Consider the following 24,193-nt stretch of genomic DNA (forward strand, 5'->3'; position numbering starts at 1 on the left):
TAATTAATTTGTTCAGATTTACTATTTCTTCATGATTCAATTTTGGTACATTGTATACTTCTAGGAGTTTATCCATTTCTTCCAGATTTTCCTATTTGTTGGCCTGTAATTGTCCACAGTAATCTCTTATGATTCTTCATTTATCTGTTGTATCAGTTGTACCTCTATCACTTTCTAACAACTGAATTCTAAGGGGAAAATCAAACCCTGATTTACACTTACATTTATAAACTGATTCATTCTTGACATTTCCATGCCATCATAACTTTACTCATTTTACATTTATCTTGCCTAAAAATGCATGCTAATATAGGTAGCTCTAAAAGATCATTCCATATATTGGTCCTTTGGGACTGGTAGGAGGGCAACATGTGGTTTTAGCAGCGATTTGTCAAGTCTCTGTGCTTGATCACAATTGTAAATCACAATTTACACATTTTTGAAATATTACTTATGACAAGGTATTAATACTGCTAGGATATTTTTCTATGATTACAGCTTTTAATTTTATGACTGGCCAAGGATTTAGAATTTTACTTCAAAGCAAGTGAAGTTAGTATGCCTATTTCCGTTTCTTAAAGTTGAAATCGTTTTTATCGTTAGTGTCATGGTTATATGCCCTTATGATCTATAATTGAGTTCCAGTCTCTTCTTTGGTATTATTGACTTCTCCCTATGGGCTCCTAATCCAAAGATTAAGGGTCGTATTTCTCTTGTGATTCTTCAAGAGACACTTCTAAGTCATTTTATATTCTTATTCATTATTTTACCTGTGTTTTTATTTTATCAAACACAAGAGAGATGAAAAGCTCACTATCAGTATTTTCTTTGGTCTTTTGCCACAGCAGAGAATCAGTTGCTTAACCTGCTATATATTGTGGGCTTCCCTGGTGGTTCAGATGGTAAAGAATCTGCCTGCAATGCAGGAGACCCTAGTTCGACCCCTGGGTCGGGAAGTTCCCCTGAAGGGAATGCCTACACCCACTCCAGTCTTCTTTCTTGGAGAATCCGATGAACAGAGAAGCCTGATGGGCTACCGCCCATGGGGTCACAAAGAGTCAGACATGACTGGAGACAAACACAGCAGCAATATTGACCACTCTCCACTGGCACAGATTCTAAGATCCATCATGACTTCATCGTTGGAAAATATGATGCCATGGACATGTCACGATAATAAGGAAAGGTTACTCATATCCCTGATAAGAAAGTGGCTTCTTCTGCATCTCCAGGTTTGATAGGACAAACTTAATACTGTGTGAAGTGGAGCCTGTGCCTGGTCCCTCTTAGCCTTTGAAGAGAGCAGAGCCTGAGGGAGAGCTTAATGTAGTGTGGGTGTGGTGGGAAGTTCGGGGAATGAAGAAAGTTTCAACATATGTGGTCCTAGGAATTGAAAGGATGGCTATGCTGTTGATAGAAGACAGAAAAAGAATGGGTGTTGGAGAAACCTGATGAAGTTTTCCTTATATATGTTTGACTTAAGGGACAAGGAGGGTACTGAAGGCTGTGTCCTTCAGAAAGTTGGAGCTCAGTAGAGAGATGGAGATTAAAAGCTGGAGATAAAAGATTTGAATCATCCATCTCCTTAGCTGAAAGTGTGGAATGCATGAGACAAGTAGGCAAAATATTGGAGAAAGTAGTATCCAAAAGGTTGAGGAAAGACTTCTTAAAATGCTCAGCTTTAAGAGTTATAAGCGGAAAAGAATCCTAGCCTGGGGTTTGAAGCAGAGTTGTTTTAGAGGTAGGAGCCCAAAGTCTCTGATTCCAAGGGAAGGATGGCTTTCCAAAAAGGTTTTTAAATTTATTGCATTTAGGTGGACAAAGTAGTTTCTGATGATTTAGAAAATTTTTTTCTCTAGGTTGATGGTTACTTCCACCTTATAATTTATTTTGTATATTTATCTTTTTTTAGAACTTAGGTCAGTTAGTGGTTTCCCCATTTTGTCAATTCTTTTCCTTTTATTATTTTTATTAGTTCTACTGGTTTTCTACTTTCTAATTCAGTTATATTTTTAGATTTACTGAGACCTTCCTTTTGCTTCCAGTCAGTTAACCTTGTAATTCTTTCTCTAGCTTTTTGAGTTGATATTTAACTCATTTATTTTCATTTCATAATATAGGTAATTAATGCAAAGAATTTTCTCAGAGCTCTAGTTTTGCTTTAATTATGTATAGATTCTGATATACTTACTCACATTTTTCTTAAGTAACTTTTAAATAATTGCTTCTTAGTTTTTTGTGTGTGAAATGCTGTTGTCAAGAAGTTGGATGGCAGTCTGACTTACTTTCTTTTGTTAGGGATTTGGACTTTTATCTGAATGCTTAGATAAAGTTTGTTTTTTCATAGACTTAAATTTCAGTAGTATTTATGAAGATATATTTATTAAGTTTTATTAAGATACGGCCTCTTAATGGTCTCTTTGTTGACCATTTTAAGTTACTTATCCCAGGTACATGGTATGTCTCTTTGAATACATTGATTGAAATCTTCTTTTACTTCTCGACTCTTGATTTATAGCTTTGAGTAACTTTTGCTATATTGCTTTGGTTTGCTTCTTCAGGAGCTCGTTTATACATACAATGGGAATCCTTTACTGTAGTCTATAATTAAGGCTTTATTCTAAATCTTTCTATTCTTTTTTTTTACTCTTTATCTTTCCATCCTTTATTCCCCTCACTGTGCTGTCCATGGTGTCTATTTTCTGTTATACCCTCCTTAATTTAGTCTATCTTTCTGAATGTTTTTCTTTTATTTTAAAATTTATTTCCAAATGTCTCAGTTCTTGTTTATTTTTTTTCTGTTGCCTGATCCTATCATTTATGCATTTCCTGTTTCTGAAATGTGCAACTCTTCCAAAGCTTTGATTATTGTCTCCAGTATTTTTAACTTATCCTTAAAGATTAGGCTATCGTTTTCATCTGCTTTGTGGATAATGGTACCTAAATGTGCTGAATTGTCAAAACAGACCCCAATGAATCGTAGATCTCAATTACACCAAGTTTTTACTAACAACTAGCAAAGATACACTGGAGAAGGCAATGGCACCCCGCTCCAGTACTCTTGCCTGGAAAATCCCATGGACGGAGGAGCCTGGTAGGCTGCAGTCCATGGGGTCGCTGAGAGTTGGACACGACTCAGTGACTTCACTTTCATGCATTGGAGAAGAAAATGGCAACCCTCTACAGTGTTGTTGCCTGGAGAATCCCAGAGACAGGGGAGCCTGGTGGGGTGCTGTCTGTGGAGTCGCACAGAGTCGGACATGACTGAAGCGACTTAGCAGCAGCAGCAGCAGCAAAGATACATGTTAAAAATGGGCATTAAACAAACATATCATCATCCTTCATTAGAAGGACTCTGAACCATCAGATGGAGCTTTCAAAAGACCCTTTTTCTTTTCTGAAATGTGTTTTAAATTTTGGAGAAATAGATGATTGCTATATGTGTGGTAGAAGTTCACTCAGGAGAAGACATTTAGATTTCAAGTTACTTGGTTTTTATATTTTGTTAGGCAGATAGAAAGCCTATGAGATTAACTTCTATTCTCTAGCAGCTGCCTCCCTTAAAATTGAAAATTAGCCAGGTTTTTTGTATAGCCATGAGAAATGTAGACAGACTCGATTTATCTGGTTTAAAACAGTCCTAGATAAGAACTACCCTTGCTATCTTTCTGATATTCAATCCCATCAGAATGTTTACAAGAAGGTTTAGTTCAGTTCAGTCACTCAGTCATGTCCAACTCTTTGTTACCCCATGGATTGCAGCACACCAGGCCTCCCTGTCCATCACCAACTCCTGGAGCTTACTCAAACTCATGTCCATCGAGTCAGTGATGCCATCCAACAATCTCATCCTCTGTCATCCCCTTCTCCTCCTGCCTTCAATCTTTCCCGGCAGCAGCATCTTTTCTAATGAGTCAGTTCTTCACATCAGGGGCCAAAGGATTGTAGCTTCAGCTTCAGCATCAGTCCTTCCAATGAATATTCAGGACTGATTTCCTTTAGAATTGACTGATATTACCTCGTTGGAGTCCGAGGTACTCTCAAAAGTCTTCTCCAATACCACAGTTTAGTTAATCAATATGAAAAACCCAAGTCAATTTCTGCATACCAGCAATAAATATAAAATATAATTATATATATAATTATATAAACATTTCATATAATTATATATATAATTATATAAACATTTCATATAATTATATATACTTTTTACAGTAATAGGATATTTAATGTATTTTGGAATAAATTTCATTGAGAGATTTCAGGAGTTTTGTAGACATAATTAGAAATTAGAAATATACTAAAAACATAAAGCATTAAAACAATATACCATGTTTATGGCTAGGAAGATCCATTATTGAAAATACACCAGTTCTCCACAAATTATTATTATTATTATTCACTGATTTATTCAGTGAATTTATAATCAAAATTTCAAGTTAATTCTAAAATTTATATGGTAGAGGTCAAAGACCAAGTATAGCCAAATGTTTCTGAAAACTGAATTAAGGTGGGGGAGATTGGGTTAAAAATTATAATAATTGAGTTACAAAGTCATAAAGCTATTATAATTAAGACAATGTGGTACTGGCATGAAGATAAGTACACTGACTAATGAAGTAGAAAAGGGTGTTCAGAAACTAACTTTTATGAAAAATTGACATCAGATAGAGCATTGAGATTGGGAGGGAAAGCAAGAAAGCATTAATTGTTCTGAGACAACTGGTCATTTACACAGGAAAAAAAAAATAAGGAAATCTGATTTGATTTCATAGCATGTGAAAAAAAGAATTCCAGATGAATGAAGGATTTAATTGAGAGATAAAATTTAAAGTTTTCTAGGAAAATATCTATCTCAAATTTGAGAATGAATTTGAGAACTCAAGAAGGACAGTACTTTTTGTGTTCTCTCTAGGCAGGGCACAAAAACTACTAATGCTGGAAGAAATATTGCTAATGTTGATCTCGCTAAAATGAGCAACTTTAAAAAGAAAATAAAAATAAGGTGGGTTGCTGGAGAAATGGGTATTTATTTTTTCATTTTGTTTTACCAAACATATATGATCAAAATTCTGTTGTCTGAGTCAAATATTAGGCTGAAAATGAAGTCAGGAAACAGAGAATAACCTAAACAGCCCAGAATGAGCACCCCTTTATATCCATCATCAGCTCAGTCAGGAACCTGCGCCACTCTTAAGTTTTCTGAAATGTGAAATGGAAATACTTGTGAAGGGCCCTCACAGATGCATTTAGAAATGTATGTTCAGAAAATGGAATTGAAATGTTTTAGTAAGAGTCATGGGCTCAATCCTTGAAATAGATGATGGTTGAATTTCCTATAGTATGTAATTATAACACAATAAGACTCAAAAGCAGTTTCAATAAAGGGTGGGTGGAAGAGAAGCAGCCTGCTTCTAGGGCTTCATTAGCTTCTACCGACTGGAGCTCTCCAGGCTATGGGGAGGAACCCTGTTTACCTTGATTCAGAATCAATTTTAACCATCACTGAGGCCCCGGGGGTCAGAGTGCAGCACGGAGTCCTTGCGAATACACCAACCAGGCCAGGAAAGAAAAGATGAAAATGTTTTTCAGGAAGCCCTGAGACGGGCTGCAGTTTTGTTGACCAGTTGTTCCCAGAACAATGTGTTGTAGTGCCAATCACTGATGAAATGACCCCTACTTTAGTTTCTTCAAGAAGTTTCTGGTAAATTAGAGCGATGCCATTGGCCTAGTTTAGGCTATTCTGTCAGACAAAAGATACAATTTCTACATGTTCTGCAGCCCTGGGAATATTTAATAAGGGGAGAGAGGCAGCAAAAAAGAAAGAAGTATCATAAAAACAAAGGAACGAAAGAATAAGAAACAAAACCTTGCCCTTTATGGTAAGGATGCTGAGAAAGACGCACTTATCCGTAAAGGACATGTAGATAATTTCTCATTTCTCTCCTGAAAATGCCAGCACACATTGCTCTGGTTGGAGTAGAATAGATTCGTCTGGCCTTTGAGGTCACATTGATGATGTTGTGTCTTGCTGTTAATGAAACTCTGTGAATTATTCTTAATTTTTATTTCAGTTTCTAATAAGCATTCATGAGCTACAACCTTTCCCTCTCCTAGATTGCATGCTTCAAAAAAAATCCTTAAAATCAACCCTTCTAGAAAATAAGGTTATGTTTTAAGTAATAATTATAATTCTACAGTGTGTCATACTTGTGGTTTCTAATGTGCTAACCTCCACATTCTCTCATTATCCCTGAAATGGCTCTTTGAGGATATTAAGATAGACATTATAATGTTCACCTTTCCTTGGGAAAATGAGGTTTATAGCTGTTAATGTGTCTACCCTCAGTTGTAAGGCTCTCTAGTGGCAGGAATCAAAACTCCTTACTCCAGCAGCAGCGTTTTTTGGCTGTTGTTCAGCCGCTCAGTCATGTCTGATTCTTTGTGACCCCACGAACTGCAGCATGCCAGGCTTCCCTATCCTTCACCATTTCCGGGAGTTTGCTCAAACTCATGTCCATTGAGTTGATGACGCCATCCAACCATCTCATCTTCTGTCACCCCCTTCTCCTCTTGCCCTCAATCTTTCTCAGCATCAGGGTCTTTTCCAGTAAGTCAGCTCTTCATATCAGGTGGCCAAAGTATTGGAGCTTCAGCTTCAGCATTAGGCTTTCCAATGTATGTTTAGGGTTGATTTCCTTTAGGATTGACTGGTTTGATCTCCTTGCTGTTCAAGGGATTCTCAAGAGTCTTCTGTAGCACCATATGGTGCCAGAATGTTTTTTTCACTCCACCATTAATGATCTAGATTAATAAGATCAACATTTACCTGGGAATTAGAAATATAGAGAAAAATAAGATACAAACCTGTCCTCTGATAGCATATAATCTATTAGAGGTGCGGGGTGTAGTAAGTCAGTTACATGAATATATACAGCTTAACATGTGTCAGTAACAAGTAGCTAAGTGCCAAATGAGGCTTCCCTGGTGGCTCAGCCTGTAAAGAATCCGCCAGCAATGCAGGCAACCCAGGGAGTCCCTTCTGATAATATAAACTGGCCTATAGGTAGAAAGTGTGAGAAACCTCCCCCAAGCCTGAGTTGGGAGAATCCCCTGGACCCGCTGGAGAAGGGAATAGCTACCCACTCATAGAGGTATTAAGTGCTGCCTATGGGTATACACTTAGTTCAGAACTCATCTTGAGAGAACCGCTAGTGGTGAGTGGTGGACTGAGAAACAGAAGGGATAGTTGCTGTAGGAAGATGCATGGTCCACTCCCCAGGGAAAGGAAGAAGATGGAAGTGCAGTGGAACCTTCGGTCCACGAATTTGGTGCCAAGCTCCCGAGTCTTAGTCCCAGAACTGACACAATGTCCTTGACACTGAACAAACCTTTGGAACCTGTTGAAAAGAGAGTTGTAGGAATTTGTGAAGTTTCAGAGCAACAGAAGCTTCTCCAGGCTCATGTTCAGATACATTGGTTCGAGGGGAGTCACAGAAAGGGAAGTCCCTCTGGGAAGGGTTGGATGTGGCAGGGGTGCAGCAGAGATAAAGGCACATGAAAGTGAGCCTAACTGGAGAAGGGGATGGTCGGCGGGGGGTGGTGGGGTGGTGGTGATATTCAGTATGCTGTTTGAGAGCCCAGGCTCTGGAGCTAGGTTGCAGGTTGACCACCCACCAACTGTGACTTTGGGTAGACACTTATGTTCTCTGTGCCTCAGTTTCTTTCCATGGAATTATTTATTTATTTATTTATTTGCTTGTTTATTTATTTTGGCTGCACTGGGCCTTGGTTGCTGCACTCGGGCTTTCTCTGGTTGTGAGTGGGGACGACTCTCTAGTTGCCATGCACGGGCTCCTCCGTGCAGTGGCTTCTCTTGTTGCGGAGCGTGGGCTCTAGGCACGTGGGCTTTGGTAGGTGTGGCTCATGGGCTTAGTTGCTCTGCAGCATGTAGTATCTTCCTGGAACGGGGATTGAACTGGTACCTCTGCATTGCAAGGTAAACTCTTAACTGCTAGACCACTTGGGGAAGCCCTCCATGGAGTTTTATAAGGATTCAAGGAGTGAATGCCAAGTTTTTAGACCACGTCCTTGGACTGCAAGGAGATCCAACCAGTCCATTCTGAAGGAGATCAGCCCTGGGATTTCTTTGGAAGGAATGATGCTAAAGCTGAAACTCCAGTACTTGGGCCAGCTCATGTGAAGAGTTGCCTCATTGGAAAAGACTCTGATGCTGGGAGGGATTGGGGGCAGGAGGAGAAGGGGACAACCGAGGATGAGATGGCTGGATGGCATCACCGACTTGATGGACGTGAATCTGAGTGAACTCTGGGAGTTGGTGATGGACAGGGAGGCCTGGCGTGCTGCGATTCATGGGGTCGCAAAGAGTCGGACCAGACTGAGCGACTGAACTGAACTGATTATCACGTAGTGAGAATGGAATAGACGTGGGCTTTCATTGCTATTCTGTTGTCATTGTTAGGACTCATAAGTTACGACATGGTCCAACCTAGGAGACTTCATTGGTGCCAAGACTAGCTGCATTTTAAGACGTTTCATCACCAAAAGTGAAGCTTAGTATTATAATTAAAGGACTAAGTGAACCCTTTTACTTTCTCGTAGAGGTTAGTAAGTGTACAAAATGTTGATTCTGTGAAGTATGATTTTGGAGACTTATCTTGTTTGCACTTGGAACTGTAGTAACATTTAAGACCTAGGGCACTGCTTTTCAAATTGCCTTCTGTGGGTTTTTCCAAGGAGGTAACTAAGAAGTTGCCTTGGAGGAAGGAAGAAGATGTGGTCTCTGGGGCACCGTTTGAGTTCTTCCAAAGAAGACGCACTTTGTTCTGCCTTACAATTGAAGTGCCACGTAGTATTTCATTTAATAAGGATACCATTGCTAAAAACAGTTTGAATACTATTGATTCACTCCAGCCTCTAAAGTGAAGTTGTTCAGTCGTGTCCGACTCTTTGTGACCCCGTGGATGGTAGCCTACCAGGGTCCTCTGTCCATGGGATTTCCCAGGCCAAAATACTGGAGTGGGTTGCCATTTGCCTAAGGTTATACAGCCAGCTACTGCCAGAGGGTAGCCAGAAACACAAGGCCACTCCTTCTGGTACTGGGCTTGTCACTAGTTACATAATGCTTCCTACTGTGTAATCCAAAGAAAACTTCAAAAACAAATCAACACCTATACGTAAGAGCTACACAAAACAACTCCAATCAAGAGCACATTAGTATTAGGACTTCCCTGGTCATCCAGTGGTTAAGATTCTGCGCTTCCACTACTGGGGACATGGGTTCAATCACTGGTAGAGGAACTAAGATTCTGTATGCCACATGACGTGGCCAAAAGTTTTTTTCAAAAACTAGTATTTAACTCCAGGCATACATATCCCAGCACACTGGAAACAGCTCTCAGTGTCAATTTGATGTTGTTGTTCAGTCACTCAGCTGTATCCAACTCTTTGTGACCCAAGAACTGTAGCCTGCCAGGCTCCTCTGTCCATGGGATTTCCCAGACAAGAATATAGGACTGAGTTGCCATTTCCTTCTCCATGGGATCTTCCCAAGCCAGGGATCAAACCTGCATCTCCTGCCTTGGCAGGCAGATTCTTTACTACTGAACCACATGAGTTCAGTGTCCATTACCCTTCTTCAAATTAATGTTTTCTATCTGTATTTTTGTTTGGCTAAACCTTAGACTGAAATAAATGAAATGAATTTAGAAAGTAGAAATTATATGGTGAAGTCAAGGCAAAGATCATCCGTAATAAAAGAAAAGATAAAATTTTAAAAATGAAGTAAACCAAAGAACTCCACGTGAGTTGTCAACATTAAAGAAAGATGAATTCTATCAAAGAGGATTGGTTCCAGTGTGAGCTAAGAAGTACCGCCGCCACCTTCTGTAGACTGTTCATGGGCTGAATTTGTGAACTGGCTACCAGGGAAAACCATTGTTCTCCTAACGGTTGTAGGTTCAATTTTAGCATGAAAAAGACTGGAGCTTCTAAGAGGAAGTCAGTGTTCTGGCCACCTCTAATTCTCCTTTTTCAATTCCAGTTTCTTGGATTATTTGGCACAGTGCTTTGTCTGTGTAGATCTGCCTTGCTGATGCTGATGCTAAGTCGCTTCAGTCGTGTCCAACTCTGTGTGAACCCATAGACGGCAGCCCACCAGACTCTGCCGTCCCTGGGATTCTCCAGGCAAGAGTGCTGGAGTGGGTTGCCATTGCCTTCTCCAATGCATGATTGTGTTGCAAAGCCAGAATACTTTTTCCTAGCCTTAAAAATAACCATTAAAATGACTACCTTAATTCTTAAACCGATGAAAAAACACTTGAAAATCTTCTCTTCTAAAATTAGAGTCTGGGTTATCTCAAAACATCTTGTTACTTGGGCCTCAGTCCAGATGTCACCGCCCGGAGGACAAGCTAGCTGGAGGTGGCCCTCTGCCACACTATCCCACTGCTCCCTGGTTTAGTTCCTGTGAAAGCACTTCTCACAGTTGGAGTTATCCTGCTCATTATTTACATTTCTTTATCTGCCTTTACCATGTGAATGGAAGCTCTTGGAAAGTGAGCACTTTGACTAACTTGCAGAGTGCTTGGGATCTAAATAAGAGCTTAATAAACCCTAATGAAATGACTCCAGAATCCCCATGATAATTCCTAGGTCATTAGTTTAGTTCTGGCTTGTGTATTGAATATATGCCATTTGTCTTAAAGGATAGTGAACAGATTAAAGTTTTCCATATAAGAAAGGTGAGGCCCTAGAGCTCAGGGATCGGAGCACTGGTTTTGTAAACCAGGAGTTGCAAGTAAAAGACAGGATAAGAAAGGAATTGCTTTTTCTTCGGACATTTCAATGGCCATAGGTGATTATGTTGCATTTAATTTCTGCACCATAAAGCAGCATTTGGTGGTGCATTTTGGTTTGTTTTTTTGTGTGTATGTGTGTGTGCTGCAAGTAGAATGGCAAGGATAAGAAATATGAATTTTATATTCTTCTTGCTAAGAATCTGCTGCAATTCAGGAGACCTCAGTTCGATTCCTGGCTCGGGAAGATCTGCTGGAGAAGGGATAGGCAACCCACTCCAGTATTCTTGGGCTCCCCTTGTGGCTCAGCTGGTAAGGAATCCGCCTGCAATGTGGGAGACCTGGGTTCATTCCCAGGGTTGAGAAGATCCCCTGGAGAAGGGAAAGGCTACCCACTCCAGTATTCTGGCCTAGAGAATTCCATGGACTGTATAGCCCATGAGGTCACCAAGAATCAGACATGACTGAGCGACTTTCACTTTCACTTCATAGAGATTTGGGGCTTCCCTGGTGGCTTGGATGGTCAAGACTGTGCCTGCAATGCAGGAGACCTGGGTTTGATCCCTAGGTCAGGAAGATCCCCGGGAGAAGGGAATGGCTACTCACATCAGTACTCTTGCCTGGAAAATCCCATGGACAGAGGAGCCTGGCGGGCTGCAGTCCGTGGAGTCGTAAAGAATCAGATGTGGCTGAGCAATAACACTTTCGCTTTCTTTTCATAGAGACTTGAGGAAATAATTCCCCTGTGAATCTGGTCTTTGAAAAACACAAATATTGGTCACTCTTCTCTTAAGTTTCCTCGGAATTCTCTTAAAACTGCAATGGCCTCTCTCGGCCTGGGGCTGAAGATCGCCCTCCGGATGGAAGCCTAAGGGCCTTGTTTCTGCGGCTGCCTCTTTGCTCTGCTCAGGACCACTGTGCTCGGGGTCACAGTGAGTTCCAGCCTTCCAAAGTGCTGACCTTCTTTTTAGTGTCTCAGACTCATCAAGCACTTTGTTTTTGCTTCCCAAAGCTATGTACACGTCCCTCTCTACACTCTTCCCAAAGTTTTTCCTAACTAATTCCAATTTCTGTAGGTTTCAGATGAAGTGTCACCTCTTCCCAAAGGTCTTCCCTGAGCCCCACGTTTCCTCTGAGTTAAGGCAGTCAGTCCTCTTGTTGCTCTCTTGTAAGACCCTATACTCTTCCTTCTTGGAACGGATTGCAATTACTAGTTTTATTTTGTTGTTGCTGTTGTAGTTGTGGGGGTGTGTGTGTGCTTCATACCTGTCTACCTTACTAAATTGTACACTGCAGAAGCACAATGTTTTGCTTGTTGTTAAACCCTCAACACTCAGCTCAGTGCACGGAGCAGAGTAGATTCTGATGTAGTAAATATTCACTGAATGCATAGAGGAATGAATACATTTGATCTTTGAGTTCCTAGCACTGAATCTGACATATATAATAGACTTAAAAAGTAGCGTATAACTAAAATAAGCGAATGAAGAAGTGTTTATCACACACAAAGAAACAATTGTTGGTTTATCAAAAATAGAAACCCTGCTCTCATACAAACCACATTCTCTCTGTTAATTTGTTTGCCTGCATTTCAATTAATAAAATCTGTTCATTGAAGTACATTCAAGAAAAACTACCTAACTTCTTTGTGTAATTACAGCGTTTCCAAATGAAAAGTGAATAACCAGGGAATTCGTCCCGATGTTTTACATACTTGATGTGGACATCTTAAAAGATTTAAAAGATTGATTGACTCTCTTTTCAATTGGATATTTGAATAGACACAACCATTAGAGAATTTTCTTCTAGGGACTTACTTTAGCTCTTAAACTGTATACACTGAACAAGCAAACTCAAGTGGATCATTATCTATAGAAGTACAGAATTCCATCTCCCTTTGGGAAACCATTCAAACCCAGAAGTGTGTTTTACACATTCTGACAGAAGCACCTATAATAGCAAAGTGTAACCTTCTCTCTTGCTATGTTAGTACCCAAAAGTATATGAAAAGAGTGCATGTTAAGGCTTTTTCTGTTTATTAGAAAACGTCTCTTGGCTTCAAAACTCTTTTGACTATCAACCTACGAATGTGAGAAAAGTAAATAAGCAACGAATTCCATAGAGTCTTACTGCTGTGTGAGAGGTGGCTTAATAAAGACAATTGGACATTAGATGACTAAGTGTGTGAAGCTAATATACAGACACACCTTTCAGATAGGCCACTGGAATGTTTCCTGTGTAATTTTCATGACAGCCATTTGCACCAGTATGAATAGAAAGGGTCTGGACCTTTCTGGGTGAGTAATAGGCGTGTCAATTATCTGTACTCTGTTTCCAGGATTAGAGGTAGGCTCGCAGCGACTCTTTTGAGGCTGAAGTCCCCCCTTAGTGACTGAAATGAAGCGAGAGGAGAGTCCTCTTGGCCTTGTATCAGGGCATGATGTTGGGGCTGGGGTGGGGTGGGGAGCATGGGTAGAGTCTTCCTTTTGTAAAGGATTGGATATATGGTTAGATATGTCTGGATGGCCAGTCATTCTCAGACTTCAGCCATCAATGAGTTAATGTCTCAGCAAGGCAAGTCTCTGAATGACAATGACTTTTCTCTTTTTAAAAATATTTATTTATTTGACTGCATGGGATCTTAATTGCAGCACGCGGAATCTTTGTTGTGGGACAAGGGCTCCGGAGCTCATGGGCTTAGTTTCTCTGTAGCATATGGGATCTTAGTTCCCTGACCAGGGGTCAAACCTGCGCCCCCTGCGTTGGAAGGTGGATTCTTAACTACTGGACCACAAGGGAAATCCTAAAGAATTTGTTTTTTTTTTCTTGAGCTGAATGTATCCTTCGGACACTGCCTGAAAGAAAGCCTCATTCTTCTCTTTGATTTTAATGAGTGTGGACTTCCTTATGCTGAAAGAATCTTTTCAGCTTTTTCCCCAGTTTTTTGGAAGTCCACTTACTGGGCACCAATGTTGACTGGCTTCTCTTGGTAGACTCCTGTATGTTTCTGAGGAAATCAGCAATAGCAGCAAAGCTTTATATGGATTGAAACTGAGAAAAGCAGAGTCCTGAAAACCTTCTTCCTACTGTTAACCTCTCCTGCTTCTTCAGGAAGGTCTGCTTGACTTGCAATGTGCCTTCTGAGAACTTTATGTTTCTAAGATGTTCCCAAATTGTCCCATGCATTTAATCCTCCAACTCTCCATGAAGACAGCACTGGCTTTCAGTCTCATAGCAACTCTCCTCAGGGTAATGGACCACTTGAAATCCAGTTCTTCCAATGAATCATAGAACATAGTTTTTATCTCCGTTTTCTCAGAGTAACTCTAAGAAGATGATCTTTTGGCCATATTCTTAAAATTTCCCCTGTTGGTTTTTATTGCATTCCACTTTTCTTTTCTCTGCCTAAACACTATCCTTTCTAAGAGGAATGACATTTTTGCTAGTTATCATTATGTGTTCTTAGCTTATTTGCCTTGACATATAGCCTGTGATAGGTAAAGTACACTCACATATAAAGCATAGACTTTGATCCAAAGCCATATGGGTTAACATATAAAGCATAGACTTTGATCCAAAGCCTTATGGGTTACATGTTCTCAGGTGCACAGAGAGGTGGCTGAGCCCTGAGAGAGATATGCTCTCCTTCTCATGGGTTTGTTCAGCACATCCTTGCAGATACCAGATCATTGCTTTTGTTCAGAATCACTTTCAGAAGAAAAGCCTTCAAACCTAGGAGGTTTTTGAAGACTCAGAAACAAATGAGTCCTGGGTAATTTTTCAAAACACTCAGACCTTTGGTCAACTCTAAATCAGTCACTTAATACTGGGCTTTGTTATAATGATAGGAACCTTGACCTTAGTGTTCAGAAGATTCTTGTTGTTTAGTTGCTAAGCTGTGTCCAGTTCTTTGAGATTCCATGGACTTTAGCCCACCAGGCTCCTCTGTCCATGGGAATTCCCAGGCAAGAATTCTGCAGTGGGTTGCCATTTCCTTTTCCAGGGGATCTTCCTGACCCAGGGATTAAATCCAAGTCTCCTGTTTGACAGGCAGATTCTCTACCACTGAGCCACCTGGGAAGTCCTTGTAAGAGTCTACATTTCAGTTATTTGGTTTCTTCACTCCTTGAGTGGATGTCACCAGCAGTATCATGTTTTGGAGGCTCCCTCTCCAGAAATACAGGCCCTGGAGCCTCAAATTTCTCCATCTCTTATGCCACATACTCATCAACCTCTTTCCTAATGATACCAGCTAGAAGTGTCTGGTTTCTCTAAAGCAAGATGTCACTGAGATACATTCTTTATATCCCTTTGGTTGGTTATTAGTAGTCGCCATGTCTCAGAAGCACATCTTTGCATCCTAAGTGCATTTGTGTGTCAGTTGTTGTGTCCCGAGTGGCTTGGAGCACAGAGGATGCATCTATGCATCTATTCTGTGTCATAGGGTAGAGGCTAAATATTGTCACAGTTCTCCCTAAAATGCCTGCTGTTCAACACAGTGAAAAATCTGTTTCTTATTCAGGTTCCTATCCAATGCAGGCATCTTCCTTGGCAGGTGACCTTCCAACTCAAGGACCCAGGGCCTTTCTAACCTTAGGCTCTGCCCTCTACTGGGTCTGTGGAATGATCTGTATTCAGGCAGTAGGTGGGGACGGGGACTGGAGAGGCATGTCTGTTTCTTATCTATCCGCTTTATCACAGAAGTGGTCCCAGTTGCTTCCCCTCACTTTTCACTAGCCAGAACCCAGTCCCATGTCCACTTTAACTTCCAGGGAATATTGGAAATGTTTGTATGTCTAGGAGGAAGCCCAGGAGGGAAAGGAAATGTGTTGTGATCAATTCAGCAATCTTTCACTTCTGGTCACCAAATGTCCACTACCCCCATACCCAAAATTCACACTGTTCCTCTCCAAGAGAGAGAATTCAGAGTTGCCTCCAGCCATGTTCTTGGTTCCGAATCAGTCCTGTACACTGATTTCTCAGGAATGTGTGGTCCCTTCTGTCCAGCACGGATATGGCTTATCCTGGTTTGGTAACCTTGATCCACAAATACATTCAGTATCGCACGGTGGAGTAGGGGCGAAAGAACAGCAAGACAAAGTCAATCGAGAAACAAAGAAGTAGGAATAGCCTGTGTCATTTGTCAGACAATAGTCGGTATCGAGACTGCAAAAAACCAAAGCTTTATTTCACATCTTAAGAACTGCAATTCAGGAGATACAGATTCAGATAAAGGGGAGAGTGTTCTGGGAAAGAGAGTCAGGAAATTCTAAAGGCAGAAGTCACAAGAAAAGAAATATTTATTTTTAAGGGATAGGCTGTCATGAGTTGCTTTAGAATAAGAATCTGATAAACATTTTGAGTTTCTGGCAAAGGTTCTGGCAATCTTCCTTAGGATAGTGAGTGGTCAAATGTCAGGTTCCATCCAGGCTGAGATGTGCTCAAGTTCCACTTCCTTCGTGGCCTCCTGGCTCCATTGCTCTCTTAGCAATACTGGCTCCATTTTGATTTTCTTGTCACATACTCTTTCATACCAGTCATTACATCATGCTGGATAGAATGTGTATGCATACTAAGTCACTTCAGTCATGTCTGACTCTTTGTAACCCTAGGGGCTGTAGCCCATCAGGCTCCTCTGTCCGTGGGATTCTCCAGGCAGCAATACTGGAGTGGATTACCATGCCCTCCTCCAGGGAATCTTCTTGACCCTGAGATCAAACCCATGTGTCTTAGGTCCTCCTGCACTGGCAGGCAGTTCTTTACCACTAGTGCCACCTGGGAAACCCACTAGGCAGAATGTGGAGGTTTCTACTCTGAGGAGCCTGAAAGTTCTTTAATTAGTTCCTAAATTTGCTGTCTGGGGAGAAGGAACTTTTCCATTCTTCTTTGAGAACCCTGACTTCATCTTCTGGGAGGTTCTTTCTTTCCATCATCTACACTGGCTACAGCTGAAGTGAGCGTGAGACTGCTTCTCCTTTCAGTGAGCTCTGCCATGTTCATAACACATCCTGTCAGCACACGTTCCGAGTCTTCCTGAGTCCTTTCTCCATCTCCTGTCTGAATGAAGACCACTTCAGGGACTTCTACAGGGCAGAGCTAGAGGTTAGAGGGATCCCGAGTCCCTGAATGGGAAGTTCATTTACCAAGGAAGATGCTTACATTGGACAATGACCTGAGACGGGAATACACTTGTGTTGTGTTAAGCAACCTAAATTTTAGGGTTAGAGACTTGAACAATCAAAGGCTTTTGTTTATTAGTTCAGACTTGTGATTTCTTTGGTAGTACAGTTGTCTTAAAGGAAAAAAAAGAAGAGGAAGAAGAGTAGGCTTCTATCCCAGTTGCCCTTGTCAGTTTCATCTCTTGTAACCACACCCAAAGTCTTTCCTCAACACAGTTCTCAAGTCTGATGTTCTCATTTGCTTCTTTGTCCTTTGGCCTCTCCCTCATGATTTACTGGTGACAACCTTGAGACTATTTGTAACCACAGGCTTGGATGAAGAGGCAAGACCCTCTTGATGTCACCCTTTACCACATGAGGTGCTATTAACACTCTAAATCTAAACCTTATAAATCAAAAAGTCTTACTGGGCCTTCCAAATACAGAATGCTTTTTGACTTCATCTCTTTAATATTTCATAGCCAGGAACATTTGGCTTTTCCAAATTTGTAAGGTTATTTATCTTTGGGATTTCCCCATTTCCTTCAGTTTCTGCTTCAGAACCACTTCATTCTTACCTGAGTTCACTTCTTTTTTGTATGGACAGCCATATACCATTACTTGGACTCCCTCTATCCACTTCTCCAAGTGAGTGGTCTGCCTTCCAAGTTCTTTGAGACCATGGTTTTACCTGATAATTTGCTGACAGGGCTCTCTAGCTTGCTATATCTGTTTCTTATTACTCAGTATCAAGGGGGTAAATATTTCTATATCAGTACCTCACTTCCAGGGCCAATTTCATTCTTGATCCTCATAAACCAACCACTATATCAAACAATCATATATTAATGACTTACTAGTTCTTATTCAACCTACAGTCCACTGTGAGTATATACTCATTCAGGCACACAGAATTTAAGGAACTGGTTCAAGGTGACATAATTGGTAAATAATGGTCTCAAGATTTGGACCTGGCAGTCAGATTCCACAGTCTTAGCCACTTTCCTCTCAAGTAATCAGCTTTAACATATAGCCATTCAAATGTTGTATCTCTCAAGATACCTTACAATTTGCCATCTTCAGTCTGTGTTCCATACATCAAAGCATTGTATATGTAAACCTCTTGACCATACAAATATTTATGGAGTCATAGCATGTCAGAGCGTGTGCTGAGAGATTCTGTAGCATCAAAGATACAGAAACTATTTTGTTATTGGAGTATAATTGCTTTACAATATTGTGTTAGCATCTCCTGTACAATGAAGTGAATTAGCTATATGTGTACATATATCCCCTCCCTGTTGGTGCACCCCGCCACCCCCACCCATCTAGGTCATCACAGAGCACCAGGCCCAGTTCCCTTTGCTTTACAGCAGGTTCCCACTAGCTAGCTATCTTACACATGGTGATGTATCTATGTCAACCCTAATCTCCCAGTTCGTCCCACCTTCTCTTTCCCCAGCTATGCCCACATGTTCACTCTCTACGTCTGCGTCTCTATTCCTGTGCTAGAGGTAGCTTCATCTGTGCCATCTTTCTAGATTCCACATATATAAGTTCAGTTCAGTCACTCAGTCGTGTCCGACTCTTTGTGACCCCATGAATTGCAGCACGCCAGGCCTCCCTGTCTATCACCAACTTCCGGAGTTTACCCAAACTCATGTCCATCGAGTTGGTGATGCCATCCAGCCATCTCATCCTCTGTCATCCCCTTCTCCTCCTGCCCCCAATCTCTCTCAGCGTCAGAGTCTTTTCCAATGAGTCAACTCTTCGCATGAGGTGGCCAAAGTACTGGAGTTTCCGCTTTAGCATCAGTCCTTCCAAAGAACACCCAGGACTGATCTCCTTTAGAATGGACTGGTTGGATTTCCTTGCAGTCCAAGGGACTCTCAAGAGTCTTCTCCAACACCACAGTTCAAAAGCATCAATTCTCTGGCATTCAGCTTTCTTCACAGTCTGACTTTCACATCCATACATGACTACTTGAAAAACCGTAGCCTTGACTAGACGGACCTTTTGATGTTCAGCAGCATCTTAATTTGTAGCCTTTTTCTAACCTTGTTGTAATTTTTCAGGATAGCTAAATTGAATGTCTTATGTTGATCTCCTGGGTTTTCTGTCTCCATCTATCAATGTTCATTTATACAGAGAGGCTACAGGGTGGGCTTCCCTAGTGGCTCAGTGGTAAAGAATCTGCCTGCCAATGCAAGAGACAAGGGTTCTATCCCTGGGTCGAGAAGACCCCCTGGAGAAGGAAATTCCAATCCATTCCAGTGTTCTTGCCTGAGAAATCCCATGGATACAGGAGCCTGATGGGCTACAGTCCAAGGGGTCGCACAGGAGTCAGACACGACTTAGCAACTAAACAACAATAACAACAAAGTCCAAGGGGTAGCTTTACATTTTAAGATTACTTTTGAAGATATGCAAGTGCAGGTTTGAGCCATAGATCCTCATTGGAGCTCTTTATTTCACCTGTGGAGGAATGCATACTTAAGGGCTTCCGTAAAATGGGCATTCATTTCTGTAGAGGAGAACCTCCCATGAACAAACACGCTTTCCAAACCTGTTTCTTTCCCCATAACTTAAGTGCATATGGACTGCATTGGGAGAGGGTAAGGAGAAGAATGAGGGTTTCTGTCGAGGCAGTTCTGAGGTGCTCTGTGTGACGAGGAGAGTTCGCCACTGCAGGCTGACGTGTGTCAAAGTGGGAGTCATGGGCCGGTCTGCTTGGTAAACTACTCGTGATCTATGCCTGAAGCTGGGCTCCTTTTAAAAAAATATATCTTGTTCTTTAAAAGCCCACATGTCTCACAGCCTCAGGCATACCTCAGGGATTTAGACTAATCCTGTCTTACTGTAGTCAGGTTACCTCCAGATTCTTAGCAATCACCCGATCGCTGCGCCATTGACTCACCTGTTCCTCTGATATTGAGTTAACTGTGCTAGTCTAATTGGCTCCTCGAAGTTAGTGCAGGGTGTGTCGGCAGGGTTTGAAAATGAATCGCCGACCCCAATGTGTCATGACCTCCGTGGATAGTAAATGATACCTTTGTGTCAGGCAGGTGACGAGCGTCTGTTAACCTTCCAAATCCATGTGGATTTGTACCTGACCTTAGAGTGAGAAATCAGCTGTTCACTAGCTCACTCGGCAAACCTTTTCACCTGGTGGTAATGCCGATGGGAGACTCTCACATACCATGTAATCAGTCATTTCCATGCAGCTGACATTCTAGTGATTCACTGAAAATATCATCAGGGCTCTCAGAGTACATGCTTTTTATTTATTACACAAATAACAAATTGGCTGAAGCGTTTAGACCAAATGAAGTTTTTCCACTGAAAGACAGTAAGTTCATTCTTATGGAGACATCAACGTCAAGTTTTTCCAGACTCATAGAGCACAGCTTAGAAAACTGCAGCTTCACTGCAGTGAATGTTCTCCCAGGAGCCTCAGAGTTGAAACTCACATCAGCACATATGAAGCACTTCTGTTTGCATGGAAGGTTAGACCCAGGGTCCTTCTATCAAATTGTCTCAGTGACAGTTGAGACAATTATCCTTACTGTATGCTCCTTCCATGTCCTCTAAAAGAGAACGTGCATGTGCGTGCAAACACACGTGCAAATACACGCACACAGATACACATTAAGAACTGAATTGAGAGTCGTGGGTATGTGCCATGGCTGAGGGCTTGGCCCTAAAGTGTGCTGAAGTGCCAGCATTGTGCTGTGGCTGGGTAATAACTGCTGTTTAGAAATGCCAGGATAGCATCCGATGAGAAGAGGCTGAGAAGAATACACTCTCACTGGCAGAGTGAAGAACAAACTCCTCATGAGAAAATGTAGGAGACTGTCGTAAGGGGATGAGAAGAAAAGAGGAGGATTGTTAAGACTCCTCTATCTCCGTTTCTGAACTGAACTTTTGCTCACAGCAGGCAAACACAGGCTCCCTCCCACACTGAGAAGCCGTCCCCTGCCGGTGTGCAGTCTGTTAAGTAAACAAAGACTTTATACTGAGAAAGGAACATTTCTCTATTTTGGCTACGAGTTGTTATTTTTAAAGCTTTAGCCTCCAAACGTTTCCCCCTCTCCTTGTTTATTTTTTCACTAGAAAGAAAAAAAAAATCAGCTGCGGGACAGGAAAGCTCACTTGTAGATCAAGGCCACTTTTGGTTTAAGGCTCACTTGGGCTTGAGACCCACTCACCTTTTGCTGTAACCACCAGCTCATTCCTCCCATGGAGCAATATATCTTTTCAAGATTCCCCTCTGCTTATGTCGAGCTCTCACGCACCCAGATTTCTACAAAGCAGAAGGCACTTTGGGAATTGTTTCCTGGATACTTCAGATAAAAAGGCCAGGCTCTACCCTGATATCTATGGCTCTACCTATTTATCACTATGTCTGTAGCTAAGACTTAAAAATATGGCCCCTGTGGTGTGCTACCTGCCATTTAAGCACTTTACATAAAAACTCATTTTTTTATGTAACTTTAACTGAGAACTTTATGACAATTGCTTCAATATTGATGTGGGTTAAATTCGGAGAAACTGTTACTCAATGTAACATACCTCTTCTGGGGAATATGCCTTGTATTGCACTCATCTTTTTCCTTGTCTGTCTTGACTCGGTTTTGAATCTCTTTATTTAAAATTTATATTGAGGTAAAGTTGATATCGGAGAATACAATATTGCATTAGTTTCTGGTGTACAGCAAGTGATCCAGTTATATATATACACATATATATTCATTTTCAGATTCTTTTCCATTATAGTTTATTGCAGGATATTGAATGTAGTTATACTATACTGTGCTATACAGTCGGATCTGGTTGTTTTTTGTATGTATCTGCTAATCCCAAACTTCTAATTGATCTCATCCCCCCATCCCAATCTCTATATTAACAAGGTCCATGGTTTTCCTCCCTGTACCCTAATGTTAACACAAAGCCTCATATATAACGGGCCCTCAATAAGTCATTTTGAATGTGTCAAGACTAAACACAAGTATAGACATTGCATGAAATGTTTGTAACAGCACAGTACTTGGAATCAAACTAAAAATCAAATGACAAAAAACTGATTAAATGAATAAAATCATTTTGTTCGGTGAAAAACCGTGCCGCTGTTAAAAACAGTTGATGAAGAACTCTAAAGTATTTCCATTAAAAGCAAAATAAAGTGCTGGACAATGTGTTTACTGTTCATGTTTTAAATTTTTATATATGCTACAAACATGTTTGCATATGCATAAAATATCTTAGCTTCTTCCTATGCCCCAAGCTCATCATGCTCCAAATTCAGTTAATGAATAACTAGATGAATGCATTCCTTTCAGATGTATCATCTCTGCATTTAGTTTCTGTACCAATCCTATTGAAAAATATACTAATACTTTCTTTTGAAGATATTGCATGTTTTGAATCTTTGAAAGTGAAGTCACTCAGTCCTGTCCGACTCTTTGCGACCCCATGGACTGTAGCCCACCAGGCTCCTCCGTCCATAGGATTTTCCAGGCAAGAGTATTGGAGTGGGTAGCCATCTCCTCCAGAGGATCTTCTTGACCCAGGGATCGAACCCAGGTTTCCCACATTGTAGGCAGACGCTTTACTGTCTGAGCTAGCAGGAAACTTCCCTTTGGGTTTGCTTGTTTAATAGTTACAACTGCTAATGTTAAATCCTTGACACCAAAGCTCTGTTGTACAGGGAAAATGCTTAAACTTCTTATAATGATGTAAGATCTCTTTCATCTTCTTTCCTAGACTACTGCCCTATCTGCTTCTCCCTCCAGATTTTCTCACACTGTTCCTCCTTTCCATGTTTGGGAGCTCTTCCAGTGATGCGTTCATACCTCAACTCAGTGAAAGCCTACATTTCCTTAAAGTGTCCACTCAATGCCACCTACTCAGCATCGTTACCTGTCATCCTAGGCAACACTAATGGTTTCCACACAACTACAGCTCATAGTTTTCATAGTTGGTCCTGCATCTCGAAATCATTTTATATACGTTTATTAATACAAATTGTATTATCTCAAGGTCATGAGCATATTGATATTAGAAGCCCTATTTTTATTCTTATTATTATCACAGCAACTAGAATATACTAGGTGATTGTTAAATATTTATTAGAAAAATGTATTTACCTGAATTAAAATCATGTTTAATTATCCATAGCTTGAAGAACTTCATATTTAACATAACAAATTTGGGGACTGAACAAGACATCTTTTCTAAGAATTTGAAATGGAAGTCTTTTTACTGATGGAAAATCTTTTTTCATCTTGCCTTCTAGGATTCAAGTGAATGTTCATGCTCCATGAAGAGAATGAGCTGTGGTTTTTTGTTACAGATTTGGAACCAGTAGATTTTTATGAATGTGAACCTTATCATGTCTTCTGGAATATTTTTGTGCTTTAATATTTTTGTCTGTGTGTGTGTTAATAGGAACCAGGGAAAATGTGTGGAAGGCATGGTGGAGATCTTTGACATGTTGCTGGCTACATCGTCTCGGTTCCGTATGATGAATCTCCAGGGAGAAGAGTTTGTGTGCCTCAAATCCATCATCTTGCTTAATTCTGGTGAGTGGATCACATGGGAAAATTTAATGCCAAGTTACTGGAAGAAACATTTATTTGTATTTTTCAACCAGATACAAGCTACCTATTACAAAGGCATACTCACAAATTGAAAACAGCAACTGACGTACATTTAAATTAGTTATCTTTTGGACGCTAGGGATAAAGAATCTGCCTGCCAGTGCAGGAGGTGCAAGAGATGCAATTTTAATTCCTCTGTCAGAAAGATCCCCTGGAGGGGGAAATGGCAATCCACTCCAGTATTGCCTGGAAAATCCCAAGGACAGAGAAGCCTAGTGGGCTAGAGTCAGTGGGGTCGCAAAGAGGCTGGCACAGGTGAGCACAGACACATCTTCTTTGTAGATGACTTATGGAGGCAAAAAATGGCTTGCCTGGTGGCTCAGAGGTTAAGGCGTCTGCCTGGAATGCAGGAGACCCGGGTTCGATCCCTGGGTTGGGAAGATCCCCTGGAGAAGGAAATGGCAACCCAGTCCAGTACTCTTGCCTGGAGAATCCCATGGAGGGAGGAGCCTGGCAGGCTACAGTCCATGGGGTCACAAAGAGTCGGACATGACTGAGCAACTTCACTTCACTATGGAGGCAAAACATGCTGATCAAATAAGATGAATGAAAGCAAAAA

At 41.1% G+C, this 24,193-nt stretch overlaps 1 protein-coding gene across 2 annotated transcripts in view; it reads left to right on the plus strand.

Moving 5' to 3' along the window:
* ESR1 (estrogen receptor 1) overlaps positions 1-24,193 on the plus strand; it is a 281,593-nt gene that overhangs the window by 219,939 nt on the left and 37,461 nt on the right. For both annotated transcript variants that reach the window (XM_052645661.1, XM_052645662.1), the window contains one exon: positions 23,423-23,556. In XM_052645661.1, coding sequence (XP_052501621.1) covers positions 23,423-23,556 — 134 coding nt within the window. The remainder of the gene's footprint in view (positions 1-23,422; positions 23,557-24,193) is intronic.

This window comes from Budorcas taxicolor, chromosome 9 (assembly GCF_023091745.1).
Source record: "Budorcas taxicolor isolate Tak-1 chromosome 9, Takin1.1, whole genome shotgun sequence".
Taxonomy (NCBI): Eukaryota; Metazoa; Chordata; class Mammalia; order Artiodactyla; family Bovidae; genus Budorcas; species Budorcas taxicolor.